Source organism: Pipra filicauda, unplaced genomic scaffold (genome assembly GCF_003945595.2).
Source record: "Pipra filicauda isolate LSUMZ 115617 unplaced genomic scaffold, ASM394559v2 scaffold18_size4552066_pilon, whole genome shotgun sequence".
NCBI lineage: Eukaryota > Metazoa > Chordata > Aves > Passeriformes > Pipridae > Pipra > Pipra filicauda.
Window position 1 is genome coordinate 2,942,382 of NW_024104298.1, and position 13,853 is coordinate 2,956,234.

The following is a 13,853-nucleotide window of genomic DNA, read 5'->3' on the forward strand; positions in this document are numbered from 1 at the left end:
ATTATGTCAAACATCCCATGTCCTGTGCATCCCAAGTTCCCACCCATCCATCCACCCGATGCTAATGAATCACTGTTGTTCAGACACATGAACAGGAACCCAACAGAACCTGTGTAGGAGAGACTCCAGTTCACATTAACCTGCTGGTACAGCACAAACCAGAGAAATCAGGCAGAGCAAACTCCTCCTTGGTAGAAATTCTGAAAGGTTCACGAGTTTGAAATGCAGAAAAATTAGAATAACTTAGTAACAAATTACTAAATCCACCTTAAAAACCTGCCTCTGCAAACACTGGCACCAGGTGCCTGCAGGATATAAAGTGAGAGACTTTACTCTCTGTGTACACAAAGGCCAGAGTCAAAGTTAATTTTCACCTTTAATAAGCTCATGATTCTTTGTTATTTAATACTCCGTAAAAAGGTATTACAGATTGATAATTATTGCAGTGACTTCTAAAGAAGACGGGCAGCCATGAGGCTGAAACTACAACATCATATACAGTATGTAGTCATTGATACTACCTACTACAGCATGAAGAAAAATACTCTTTAAATAAACAATATTCAACTGAAAACATGGAAATGGAGCTTTCATTCTTACAGTATGGCTACACAGCTATATTCCAAGAGTAACATTTTAAAAAATGCTAGATCTTGAAAGGCCATAGATAAAAAGAGTCATGATGAAGATGAACCAGTTTTGCCCAGAAACTGCTATAATGAGCACACTGCAGAGTTTTTCAGCAAATCCTAGTTTTGCCAAGCTTCAAGAGGCAAAAGCCTGAAATGTGAAAGCTTCCAAGTTGTCTAGCTAGTCCACTTGTCTTGCTCTGCAGGCCCAGTGACCCACACTGCTCTCACACAGCGTGTCACCACAACTGTTCTCTGCCGGCACGGATCCCATCGGGAAGAGATGGTTCAGGTCCTTACGACGCCAGGCCCAACAAAAAGCCTCCAACAAACCCACTGGACACGACGATGTTCTGTTTGATAAACTCTGTGGACTGAGAAGAAAAGTAATATTTGTAAAGGACAGAGTTAGCTGTGGCTGACTGCAGGATTTAACACTTATCACAACTGCCTGGAAACAGGAACACTAAAATTATGGAGGGGGGGAAGCGACCTGTTTAAAACCATATAGAACAAGGTGGCACCTGCTGGCACCAGTGGAGTGCAAACTGACTCTCAGCTGTTTTTAACAACATATTTAAAATGGAGTGAGCCTTTAAAAAGTCAAAATACAGAGGAACTGTTGTATCAATTTCACGCCAATACCGTTCTTGCTTTGATAAAAACGAGACAGATGTTCTCCAATCTCCCTTGGCAAAAAAGCATGAGAACTGCCATGACTTCAATTGCGATCACATGAAAAATGTTTAAAAAGAATACTGATTTTTGGAAGGCTAGATCATTGGAAAAGAAATACACTTCACTCCATTATGAGCCAATTTCCTAACAACTTAATCCTAGAAAAAAATTCACTTATGTATGATGACATTGGTGCACAATATTTCATGAAGTAACAGCAGAGAGTGTAACACGTTGTATCAAGCATGTCATTTCATACATCCTCCACTTCAAACCGGCTACTAAGACACAGTTAGAAGAAAGTAATATAATGTGAGAGGAAAAAAAAAACACAAAGGAAAACCCAAAACCCCCATCCTGTCCCACCCATTTCTGCAGGGCATTGGAGAAGGACATATTAAGCTATTCAGAGTACAGAAGAAGCCAGAAAACCATCTCTCTTGAACTTTCAGTTCATATTCACACTAAAACTTAAGGTAATTTTTATCAACCCATGTGCAACTCCTTACAGGTTAAACCTGAGATGTCAAAACTCATGAATTACAGAGCTGCTGTTTCACTGTCTGCAGCACGTTCCCAGTCAGGATTCAGCTGTGGAGAAAGAAACTTATATTGCATGTATGGAATGTGAAAGTAGGTAAAAGCAGGCTTTCTTAAAAAAACAAACAAAACACCACAAAATCAAGTGAAAGTCTTCACATGACAGGATGAAACAGCCCCATTGACACGGATCAGTATCAGAGCTCCCTCTTCTCATCACAGTATATCTCTGACAGATCCTGCAGGCAGATATTCTTCAAACTGTATAAAAATGAGCTAAAATCACAACTCTAGTTCCAAAGTAGTTATAGTTTTCCTCCAGGAAGCTCATTCTTGGCCAGCCAGGTAATTTCGTTATCAGCAGTGTAAGAAGATTTGGGTTTTTTTCTTTGCAGTCACCATGTTTTAACCACACCTGAACTTTTTACCACGTTGTGACCTTGCTGGCTTTGTCACTCACCAAGAGCCTGCACAGACCAAATGGCAAAGCCAGTGGCAGCCCCCAAGCCACAGGAGCTGCAGAAATGCAGAGACTTCGCGTGTCATCTTTAAGAGTGACCAAAGCAGAAAGCTAAATGAATAAAAGAGAGCACAATCTGGTAACTTTTAATAAAATGTACAGCCAGGCTATTTCTGATGCCTTCCAGTTTTGCACCTGCACCTTCAGCTCATCATCACCTGCAGGGGAAGGTAAGAAAAACTGGCTGGTAAGAAACAGTTCATGACCTTAGACTTACCTCTTCAATTAGGGTGTTGATTTCAGGAGCTGCCTTATTTGCACGCTTTTTTAACTGTTTTTTTGCTTTGTTTACATCTTTTTCAACTCTCTTCCAGTCAACTTGTACATATCCACTATGACTAGCAATCTGGGAAAATAAAGGGCAGTTAGTACAGTTGAAGTTCACAATTCATGATGCAAAATACAGCATTTAGTGCCTACAAAGTTGTCTTTTTTTTTTTTTTTAATTACATATACAGGAAAAAAAATACATTGTTCCAATTTCAGCAGAATCTCTGCTTCAAACACTAATACCTTCCCCAGTAACAGCAGTTCAAATTAGAACAGGCAATGGCAAAGTTCAGTAGACTCTTGTTAATTTTACCAGTTCTCTGTTCTTTAGTTATAAAAGCTTTACACTGTTTTCCCTTCAGCCTTTACTGTAACTTCCAAGAAAAGTGGGTTTATAGGACAACAATGAAAAAACTGTTTCGTTTCAGCTTCCTTCAGAATCGTGGAATTCTGATTTGTGACAGAGTATCTGGGGCTAATCAAAATCATCACTAGAAACACTAAAAGCTATTATTTTATCCTATGTGATTTAAACTGTCCCACAAAAAGTAATTGACACAAGAGAATTTTCATGCTTTCTACAAAACACAGCCACTGAGTAGAAAAATAATATGGCCTGAGTATAGCTCAAGTTCTGTCACATCAGCAAAATGGATAAGTTTGGGGAGACTGGTTCATACCAATTTACAAATTCCCAGTATTTTTATCATGTTTAATCATCATCCCAACCCTTCTTCTTATTTCTCTCACTAAGATTTGAACCTGGAAAAAAATAAGATGTTATGTTACTTGGCCAACAATGACAGTCCCATCAATTTCCATAGGACAATTCACAAAAGAAAGACATATTTAAATGTTTAAAGGATCGTAGCTTAAAAAAAAAAAATCAGGCAATTGCACATGCTCTAGAGAACAGTTAAATAGCTCATTAATAGCAAAAAAAAAAAAAGAGAAAAAATCAAAACTAAGGATTACTGCTCATTTTAACTGTTAGGACAAATAGATATAAGACACTAAATTTACACGTAAATGCTTGTTATCCAAAAAACTCTTTGTAAAGAGTGAGATTTCTCAGGTCCTTCTTGAGGTCACGTTTGGGAAACTCCCCTCACTTACCTAACAGTGTCCTGTGCAAACTGTACAACTGGTAAATAAAAGTCACAGATCGTGAACTCTTGTGGAGCAGATATTTAAATACACAATTTACTAGGTTTAGCCTAAAAAGAAATGTTTCACATCACTTACAGGCATTGAAGCTTGACTCTCACATAGTTCTTTCTACCAAATAACTGAGACCATCTAGTTTGTATTACAACAGCCACAGCAATAGAGCAACGTATTTCACCCCAAATTAAGGATTTTATGATTCAGAAAAAGAAATAAAACTAAACAAGTGTTAGACAGGTTTTGCCTGAATCCAAAACAAAGCTCCTGAAAGACCACCTATGTAAGAAAGTCAACTTCAGTTTCCATCTCTCTGTAAGCTTTAGAAAAACCAATTCATTGGACAAATGCAAAATGAACTTACTATATTTTAAACTCTCTTTTACTTCACACCTCAGAATGTAACAAATTAATTGACTTTGCCTGTCTATTGTAAAACCATTTATTCACATGGGCACTAGTGTGGGGCTGGGACAGCTCATTAAGGACTGGACAGCATGAAAACATGAAGCCAGATTGAAAGCTGTACTGGTGGCACATCCAGTCACTGGGTGACATATCAGGGAGAAAATAAAAAGCTGCAGATTGGGGCAATTGTTATTTTATGAATTTAACATCACCACAAGAATTTCAAAAAGGCCCGGGCATTGAATTGGTGCCTTCTCACTCATACAACTGAAAATTAAATGTGGACTGATCTGCCCAGTCCAACACAATGCAAGAAATGCTAATGTGTTTGCTGGTTTGTAAAATGCAAATGGACTTTAAAAGAGACATTACATTAAGACCAGTTTAATTAGCTCAGTTATCCAGACAGCACAAAGATGAGGCAGAAGTTTTTAATTAAGTTCTGTTTGTAACTACTGCAGAGCAAACTTACATTTGCATCAAAACTCCATTTTACACAACAAAAACTGGACTACTTTTCTCCCTGAACTGAGGAGCAGGGATCCCAAATTCTACTTTTGAGTGTTTATACACATCTACAAAATAAGCAACAGAGGACAGTGTTTTGAATATAAACTTAATAACTGAGAAGAAAAAAACCCCTGTACTTAAGCAGTAACAGTCAGAGCCTGTGTCATATCTACTTTGGCTGCAACCCCACTAATTACATAATTTCATATGTAAGGGCAGAAATAATCCCACTGAACTCCAATGCTGGAGAGACAGACTGCAATTTTCAGGCTCTAATACATCATAAAATAATATTTGCTTACAACAGTAAATTTACTTAAATGCAAATTCTTAAAAGTTTACTAGTATTTTTAAACCCAGGCCCTACAGTAACAAACTAAAATAATAATATTCCATTATTAGTTCCATACTTAGATATATATTAAAGAGTCATATAGAGCTATACATATTAATTGCATATATTCTTAGAGAGACATATGGGGGTGTAGATTTTTGGGTATACAGAAATATCTCTCTATATGATAATGGAATAATATATATTGTACACATATATATCTCACAGCTCATTAGTAAAATTTATTTTTGTTCAAGACCTCCCAGAATTGTTGAAAAAAACAACAGAATTTTTTCAAAAAGTCATTTAAAGAAATACATCAACGCAGGAACACTGAAAATATGTGCATCTTTCTCAACACTAATCAAGGCAAAACGGGAATCTCCAAGGGCAAGACCTCATTTTGGGGGTGTACCACAGAAGTACACAGGTACTTTGTTACTGGGACACATTATTAAGAGTAATGAGCAAAAAATGTTTAGGAGCAAAACATTCATATGGCAAGATGAGAGAAAAGAGTTTTAATTTCCTCAAGGCAAACTCTCTCCCACTAAAGCAGCCTCAGCAAGGCCAGAAGGCTCAGGTGGCCTCCCTGAGCAGTGCACAGAAGCCATGGAGACCCGGAGGTATTTTCTGCTCTTTGAGAAGGTAACAACCCTCTCACACTGTCCAGTGGGATATTCAACACAAAACTGAGCAAAACTCTTCCTTACTAAGCCCCCAGGCCCAGAAGCAGGTTGTTCTCTCCCCACTTCACCAAGGTGACACACTGGGTTGGAACCAGATGGTCTTTAAGGTCTGTTCCAACCCGAACCATTCTGTGGTTCCACGGCCATCGTCGTGGAACGGCATCAACAAATCCCTGTACAAGACAGAGCCGAGGATATCTCAGACTTTATTTTGTTTCTTGTGTTGTTTTCAAAGATTTACTTCTCCTAAGTGAGAAAATAATTCAAAGAAGAATTGAGCAGAATTCATCAATGGCATATTAATGGACTGAGGCAAAATATGTAAGTGAAATAACTGAATAAAAATAAAATTTTATTATTAAATAATGGTCAGCACACAATTGAAGGACCTGTAATTGGTATCTTGGCTGATGAGCAAAAAGCAGTTAAACTGTTATTCAGGATACAGGGTTTTAAAAATAGAGAGCTATTAGGTGCTCATTAAGAACAATTGTTTTTAACTAATTCATTACAACAGAACCACATGAGTTGGTACTTCCCCTACTCTTCAGAATTTCACTAGACTGTGCTGCATAAACTGGGAGTTATACAAGATAAATCCTTCCCTTGTTATGAGAAATTCATTATATTTTCCTTAATATAGTACATGGGTATTGGTCTTATACCAGCATATTTAAAGAACTACAGGTATTTCAATAAAAAGGACAATTAATTGATCAAATTAAGCTGTTGAAATATCCACCAAAGATGTGCTAACGGATCATAATTCTGAAAAGCTATGCCAATTTCTTAATGTCCTTTTTATTTTCTCCCTCAGACTACTTTTCATTTAATCTGTATTAAATTCTAGATAACCTACAAAAATCTGAAAAATCTTTTTTGCTTCTTGTACAAACTGACACTCAAAAATTTATTGCTTTCAGTTTCCTACTAGATTTCTTGAGATGAAGTCATCACATACTGAAGAAAAAATTTATTTTTTTTTTTAATTTTAAGCCTTGAATGTTTCACTGAATGGGCTTTAGCCAAGAATCCTGCCTTCTGTAGTTATTATTCTTGTGTTAGCATGTAATTACAATGTCAATATTGCAATCAGCAGTTGAAATGAGATCTGCAACTTCAGAGAAGTTCACAGATAAAAAAGGAACTTTCTAGTAATGTGCTGAAATGCTCCTCTGCCCACTCAAGGGAAGCACCAAACATGTATTCATAGAATCACAATGTGTGATCTTTAAGTGAAAAAATTAAAACCTACAGAAATGTAATTACACCATAGAATTTATGACTCAGCTTTAAAATGCAAAATGTTTTGAATTAAAGGAGAGACCAAGGCATTTCCTTCATTTCCTTCCAACAGAATCTGATCTCACTTAAGATATAGGCAATTCAATCAAAATATGCAAGTCATATTTCCTCTTGGATAATATTCCTTCTCGGATAAATGAGATCAACCAAGAAATCAGACACTCAAAGACAAGGCAAACCTACTGCATGTACAGGAAAGCTCCCCAGACTTCACAGCTCAACAAGCAAAAATCCTGCACAAGGAAAGTGTTTTAAGCAATTTCTATTCTCCTTTGTCTACAGGGCTGTTTTAACTTTCCAGCTTCCTGTAGTCAGAAGTACTAAGGGAGGCATCTGCAGCAAGGTCTGGGTGCCAGACCTCTGCTCCTGCAGCTCTTCATATTTAGAAAAAAGTCATCATTAAAAGAATTACGACCAACAGCATACAAAGCATGGGAAGAGAGATTCAGATCTTCGAGTCAACAATATGAGAAGGCTGGTGAGTACTTCAGGAACCACTGCAGATTTAATTCTTCCCTCGTGATTTGGAAACACACATTATGGACTAAAGCAGCCCATAATAACTGATTCACTTGCAGGCACAACACGTTTTGCCAAAAAACTTACATCTGGGTGATTATAAACCATTTCAGATTCAACACCCTTGGAAACTTCATCCCTATATTTAGGTACAACAACCAATGATTCTCAGGAGATTGAAAAAGGCCATCGGTGCACTCCGGCAAAGTGGAACAAATGCCAATGCTACAAAGTTTCAAATCAAAACTATTTCTCTTTGACTTTTTACTGTTGATGCTTGCTTTCGAGTAATTCAAACAAAACACACCTTATATTTGTTGAAAACAACTCAAACCAAACAGTCTGAGAGCGCACACTCTCTGCAGTTCATTCAGATGTTTAGCATGGGGTTTAAAACAAAAAAAAAAACCACAAAACCAACCCCCAAACCAGTAGAGAACATGATCATGAAGGAAGTGTGTGTACTTCACACAAGTGACATTTTGATGTGTCACACAGCAGCAATCAGAGGTTCTACCCCACCCTTCCTGATCAATGCTTGACTGCACGAGCCATTACAATCAAACGAAGAAATAAAAGTGGGATATGCCTTTCAGAAACCCTTCAGGGTGATGTTGGAAGAATAAATATTTATATCTTTAACATTCCATCCCAAAAAATAGTATATTATTGAGCCTAAGTAGGCACCAATCTACTTCTTCCAAAACAATTTGAGGAAAAAGGCGAAGCTCACAGGTATTAAGACATGAAAAATGCCAGTAAAAAACCTGGTGTCATACAGAAGGATGTGTGAAATCCTCCTTCACTTTAAGTTGTGTCACCTAATTTAAAGCTTCTTTTTTTTTGAAATATATCCTCCCCTAACAACAATATCTGATGTAAAATGCAAATGGTCGTGCCAGATAACATCATTAAAACTTTTAAAGCTGAAAGCCAGCAGAGAGATGAATGCAAGGAGGCTGCCAGGAATCAGCCAGGCTTCAGAGGCCCAACAGATATAACATGGCATGGGGAGAAAAGAGAAGAACATGGCTCACACTGGGAACAGAGCAGCCCTTCCACAAGCAACTGCCAGAGCAGCCTACTTCTTCTAAAGCTCTGAAGAAATTCTCAAACCTATTTAAATAAACGCAGATTAAATTCTACAAACTATTTTACAGGACAGAGTAGATTCTGATTTTACCACTGATTCTCAGAAATGTCTCATTTCTACACAATATTCCGGCTGAAATGTAAAGTTTTGACTGATAAGACCGAAAAGATGAAGCAGATAAGAAGCCTTCCTAATTAAATGTTACCCAACAGCTGTGTTTTTCCTATTGTTTAGTAAATAACATTTGCCAACTTATAAAGCATGAAATGCTACATACTTGAAGCAGAAGAAAGCCACCACCTACTGCAGTTGCTGCAAGCTTTCCGACTTTCTGGAACAAAAATCCCGCACACCTTAGGGGAACAAAACAAAAAACAAAAAGAACCCAGTCCAGTGAAGTTGTCTGATGAACAATGCCACACTCCACAATTCCTGACTACAACTATTACTATTCCTTCATTTAACAAAGTATTTCACATTTTTAAATTTAAAATTCAGACCATTTAATACGAGCAATGTTTAACTAACGAGGTCTAAAGCAAGTCAACGTGAGTAATGGTTGCTAGTTCATGGCTGGCTGATGGCCCCTTTAAAATAAGCTTGAGATTTCCAGATCTTGCTGCTATTAATTGTAGCATATTAATAAAGTACAATGTAATAATATAACAGTGCCACTATGACTGTTCCCAGATGGAAAGTAAATATATCATATCATCATTTGTATTAACTACACAGCCCGTAACTTAAATATCTTGGTAAAAAGAAGTAACATCCCTACCACAAGAGTTAAAGTCAGCGAGTCCCCTCTACTGGGACACGGCCTTAGTCTATTTTTAATGGATCAAGGCAACCAGAAAATTAGTTATCTCATTCTCAGTCTCCAAACCCTCCCACATCAGAGACTGATATCACAGAACAGCGATGGGGCAGGAAGGGGCCTCTGCAGGCCACATGGGCCAGCCACCTTCCCAAAACTGGGCCAGCTGCAGAGTCCAATCCAACCTCCAAGCCCAACCAGGCTGCCCAGGGCAAGCCTGGAATGTTCCCAAGGCTCATGATTCCACAACTTCCCCGGGCAACTCTGCCGGTGTCTGAACACTGGCCCACACACAGAGGGGATTTCCCCCCACCCCTGCAAATGAATAGTGAATTCATATTTATAAACATCACTACACACACAGAGAGATATACAGATATTGAAATGTACACTTCCCAGATCATTCAATAAGCCAGTTTTTATGGATGCCAGATGAACCATTCCCTAGAAGCTTCCAAGTTTACATGTACACATCTAACTTTTAAAAATAATTTTAAGGCTACAGAAGCAAATAACAAAGTCAGGCTGAAAGCTAAACCTCCACAGCTCGAAGTTGGACTGAGTCTGAATACAACAATTTCATTTTTAGTCTATTTAATCTTCCAACTCTTGCAAAATCCCACTTTAAAAGCCACTGTGCTACCACAATGGTGCTTTTCACTGAAATTGCCTTTTTTTAGAGTACTGGAATAGACAATTACCATTCAAATACCTCTGACAAATAACAAATACCTTGACATAGCTGCTCAGGCTGTGGCCACATTTTCCAGTTTAAGTTCTCATCTTTACTGTCTAGCTTTCCCCATTATTTTAGTGTAACTAAATGCTGTGGTGTCTCAACATCAGAGCAGACTGTGAATTTGAGCAGAATGACTACAGCTGAATTTAGAGGAAAAAACTGTCTCCATGAAATGGGGCTCTTAATTAAAAATATATTCTGCCAGCTTTTATTTTTCCTTCATTTCTTTTACCTGTAAAATATGTCTTAGTCATGATGTAGGTTTTCTAAATCTCGACTAGCAAGGAAATGAGCTTTTCCATACAAATAAAAGCTGTATGCAGTAATTTTCCATTTATTCCTTGTAGTTTTAGAGCTCTGACATTTTCCCAAATCCTTTCCACAGTAACTAGTACGAGTAGCCTTGGATAACTGGTGTTTTACCAATATTAAAAAACCCTTCAGAATGATGAGTCAGAGTAATGAGTTAAGGAATTGTTCACTCATGAATAACCTCGATCAATGCTAAAGGAAATCCTGGTAGAGAGGATACATTTATCTGCTTGGAATACCCTTGGGAAGGGATCTTCTAAAGGCCTAGGACAGTTATGGAAGGGGAAGCTCCCTCACCAGCCAGTCACGCCGCCCATCACAATCTGTGTGGCCACGGAGTATTTTTCCACAATTGGTCCCGAATTCCGGCCAAACACCCGGTTCCACCAGTGGTGACGCCGCGCGTACTCCGTTAGATCCAGCACTTCGTAGGAATCATCGTCGCTGTCGTGGTCTTAAAAAGGAAAAAAAGAAAAAGAAAGAAAATGGTTATTTTCTCAGTTTTGCAGCAAGTTAACAATCTCTGTAAAAACCCCGGAACTGGCTAATCCAATGGTTTAAATTGCAGTGCACAGGCTACCTATGGTCCAGCAGCTCGTAGAACGAGGGATTTTGGGATGATATGCCATAATCTTCAACGCAAGGAGGAGGCTATAGGAAAAGTGTAACCTATAAAATCCATGACTGGCACTGAGAAGTTGAGCAGGAACCTGTTCAAGTGCAGGAACCAAGAGGCATCAGGTGGAACTACCAGCTGGCTCGTTCAACACAAGAAAAGGCAGTATTCCTCTCCCTCACCGCCCACCTGGCCTGGCTAACCTCTGGAACAGCTTGCTGCAGGACGCTGTACATACCCAAAGCTGATGTGGGCTCCAAATTACAGCAGAGCAAATGTAAAGAGGGAAAAGAAACCAAACTAAAACAGAACAAAATTCCACCGAGGGCTGTCAGACACAAAGACAACAACCGCGGCTAATGAGCTGGGCTGAAAATCATTCCAAACATCCTGAGAAGGCATCAGTACCTGCTCACCCTGTTCAGTCTGTCTGAGCTCACCCTGTGGCTGATCCCTTTCAGGCACAGGGTGCTGGGCTTTCATCTGACCTCCTACAACTCTGCTTTTATGATCATAATCAACGTGAAACATTTCTGATTTAGGAGAAAGCACACAGCCCTCCTCTGGATAGACCCAAACTTGGAAAGATTGAGGACTCCCAGCCCAATACTCTCCTCAGAGGGACAAACATCCCCCTATGCCAATACGCCCAAGAACAGACACTTCTGTTCCTTTTACACAAGAGGTAAAACAGGTGACACTGGGACTTAAGTTCCAGGTTTGCAGGACAAGTCTGTCAATGTTTTCAAAATAGGCATCCCACAACTTCAGATTAAGTGATCCTAAACGCCACGTATACTCAAACATCAGAGGGAATAGATGGGTTTAGATTTTTAAAGAAAAATATTTCAAAACATGTCATGTTCTGTGGACATACATACATGGAGTCCTTTGGTTAAATATATTTAATGTGAAATGTAAGTTCAGCAATAAAGGTGGGACATTCCCGAGAGGAAGAGCAGCTAAACAACTACTCAAAATTATTAAGACTGCAGATGTAAGTATTTTATTAAGAATTTCGGCACTTTTTTTAAACTGGTACTACAAATATGGATTAAAAGTTCAAAGAGTGCAAGAAATACATATAAAGGTTGGCATTATTTCCCTGTATTAACACCTAAGTGTTCTTGAGTACTGAGAGATAAACAGCTAGATCCACAGTGCTAAAAAGTTGTTATTGAATGGCCTTTCTTTGTCTGAGGTATGGAGAACAATCCGTTTAACTTCTTTAAATGGAGAAGAACATCAAAACGCTGTCACAGACGGTTAGTTATACTAATTCTGTAAATTAATATTATTCAAATCAAAACTCGCACACGTTGTGTGGAAAATAACGCCGCCAGAGCATTTTGTGCTGATCAAAAAAACCCCCTGCATGCGGCACGATGTTATGGACATTCTCCAAGCTCATCAAACTGTGCCAGTGCCAGAAGGCGCCGCACGACGAGGCCACGGCGATGCCCTGGAAGGCCCGCGCGGTGCGGGATGCTGCGGCCGCGGGGGCTCCCGGCTCCCGCCCCGCATCCCCCCGGCCCCGTGAGGGCTCGGCCGCTGCCCGAGGCCCACTGCGTCCCCCTCGAACCCGCCTGGAAGGGGGCTGAGTGGTTAAATCCCAGGAAGGGGCTTTATCCCGCGGGATGCCGGGGGTACAGCGGGGCCGGTGCGCCACGGCCGTGAAGGGGGACACACACACACGGATAGGGGAGGCGCAGAGCCCGGGCCATCTCTCCCCCGCCCCCGGGACGCAGCGCAAGGCAGCGGGGAGCGGGCTGCCCGCCACCCCCGAGAGGGAGGAAGGAAGGAAGGAAGGAAGGGCGCCCGGCGCGCCGCCTCCTCGCGTGTCCCGCCGGGCCGGGGCCAGCACTGACCTGAGGCGGAGCGGGGCCGCCGCGCCGCCATGTTGGGCCGGTGCTGAGGCGGCGCCCCAGCGGCCGCTCCGCGCCCCGCCCGCCGCGGGGCCGCCCCCTCGCGGCCGCACCGCGCATGCGCCGCCCGCAACCCCCCTCCACGGCCGGGGTCTCCCTTCAGGGAGAGGGAGGGGAGCGGGAGGGGAAGGGAAGGGAAGGGATGGGCGTCGTGGAATGTGCCGAGTTGGGAGGGACACACAAGGGTCGTCTAGTCCGACTGCTGGCCCTGCACAGGACCGTCCCTAAAGGTCACATCATGTGCCTCAGAGTGTTGTCCACATGCTCCTTCAGCTCTATGACTGCTTCCCTGGGGAGCCTGTTCCTATGCCCAGCCACCCTCTGGGTGAAGAACCTTTTCCTTATCTCCAACATAAGCCTCCCCTGACACAACTTCAGGCCATTCCCTCGGGTCCTGTCACTGGTCACCACAGAGCAGAGATCAGCGCCTTTCCCTCCTTTTCCCCTCCCGAGGAGGTTGTTACTGCAGTGAGGTCTCCCCTCAGACTCCTCCAGCTGAACACGCGGCCCTCAGCTGCTCCTCACGCGGCTTCCCCTCAAGGCCCTTCACCATCTTCATTGCCCTCCTTTGGACACACTCTAATAGCTTAGTATCTTTAATACTGTGGTGCCCATAACTGCACACGATATTCAAACCTGAGCCCCCAGACCCCTCCGAATAACTCGGGGTGTGAGTGAGGAGCAGAACAGTGGCTGCAGCTGTGCCTGGACAGCGGCCGTGTCACCACGTGCCCCATAAAAATTAATAACCAGAAAAGAAAACAAGCTGCAAAGGCCCCTCGAAG

General features: G+C 41.1%; 1 protein-coding gene across 1 annotated transcript; it reads right to left on the bottom strand.

The window, feature by feature from the left end:
- Window positions 1–357: 357 nt before the first annotated feature.
- Window positions 358–13,094, bottom strand: FUNDC1 (FUN14 domain containing 1). The gene is made up of 5 exons (XM_027742005.2): window positions 13,012–13,094; window positions 10,825–10,981; window positions 8,937–9,012; window positions 2,585–2,713; window positions 358–1,003 (listed from the first exon to the last, which is right to left on the bottom strand). Exons 1-5 carry the CDS (start codon window positions 13,040–13,042, stop codon window positions 926–928), a joined length of 471 nt encoding a protein of 156 aa, XP_027597806.1. The 5' UTR covers window positions 13,043–13,094; the 3' UTR covers window positions 358–925.
- Between the last annotated feature and the right edge of the window lie 759 nt (window positions 13,095–13,853).

Coding starts and splice junctions, on each gene's coding strand:
- FUNDC1 (XM_027742005.2), bottom strand. CDS start 13,042: ATGGCGGCGCGGCGGCCCCGCTCCGCCTCAG. Junction 10,982..13,011: donor GCGGCCCCGCTCCGCCTCAG/GTCAGTGCTGGC, acceptor TTCCTTTTTAAG/ACCACGACAGCGACGATGAT. Junction 9,013..10,824: donor ATGGGCGGCGTGACTGGCTG/GTGAGGGAGCTT, acceptor TGTTCCCCTAAG/GTGTGCGGGATTTTTGTTCC.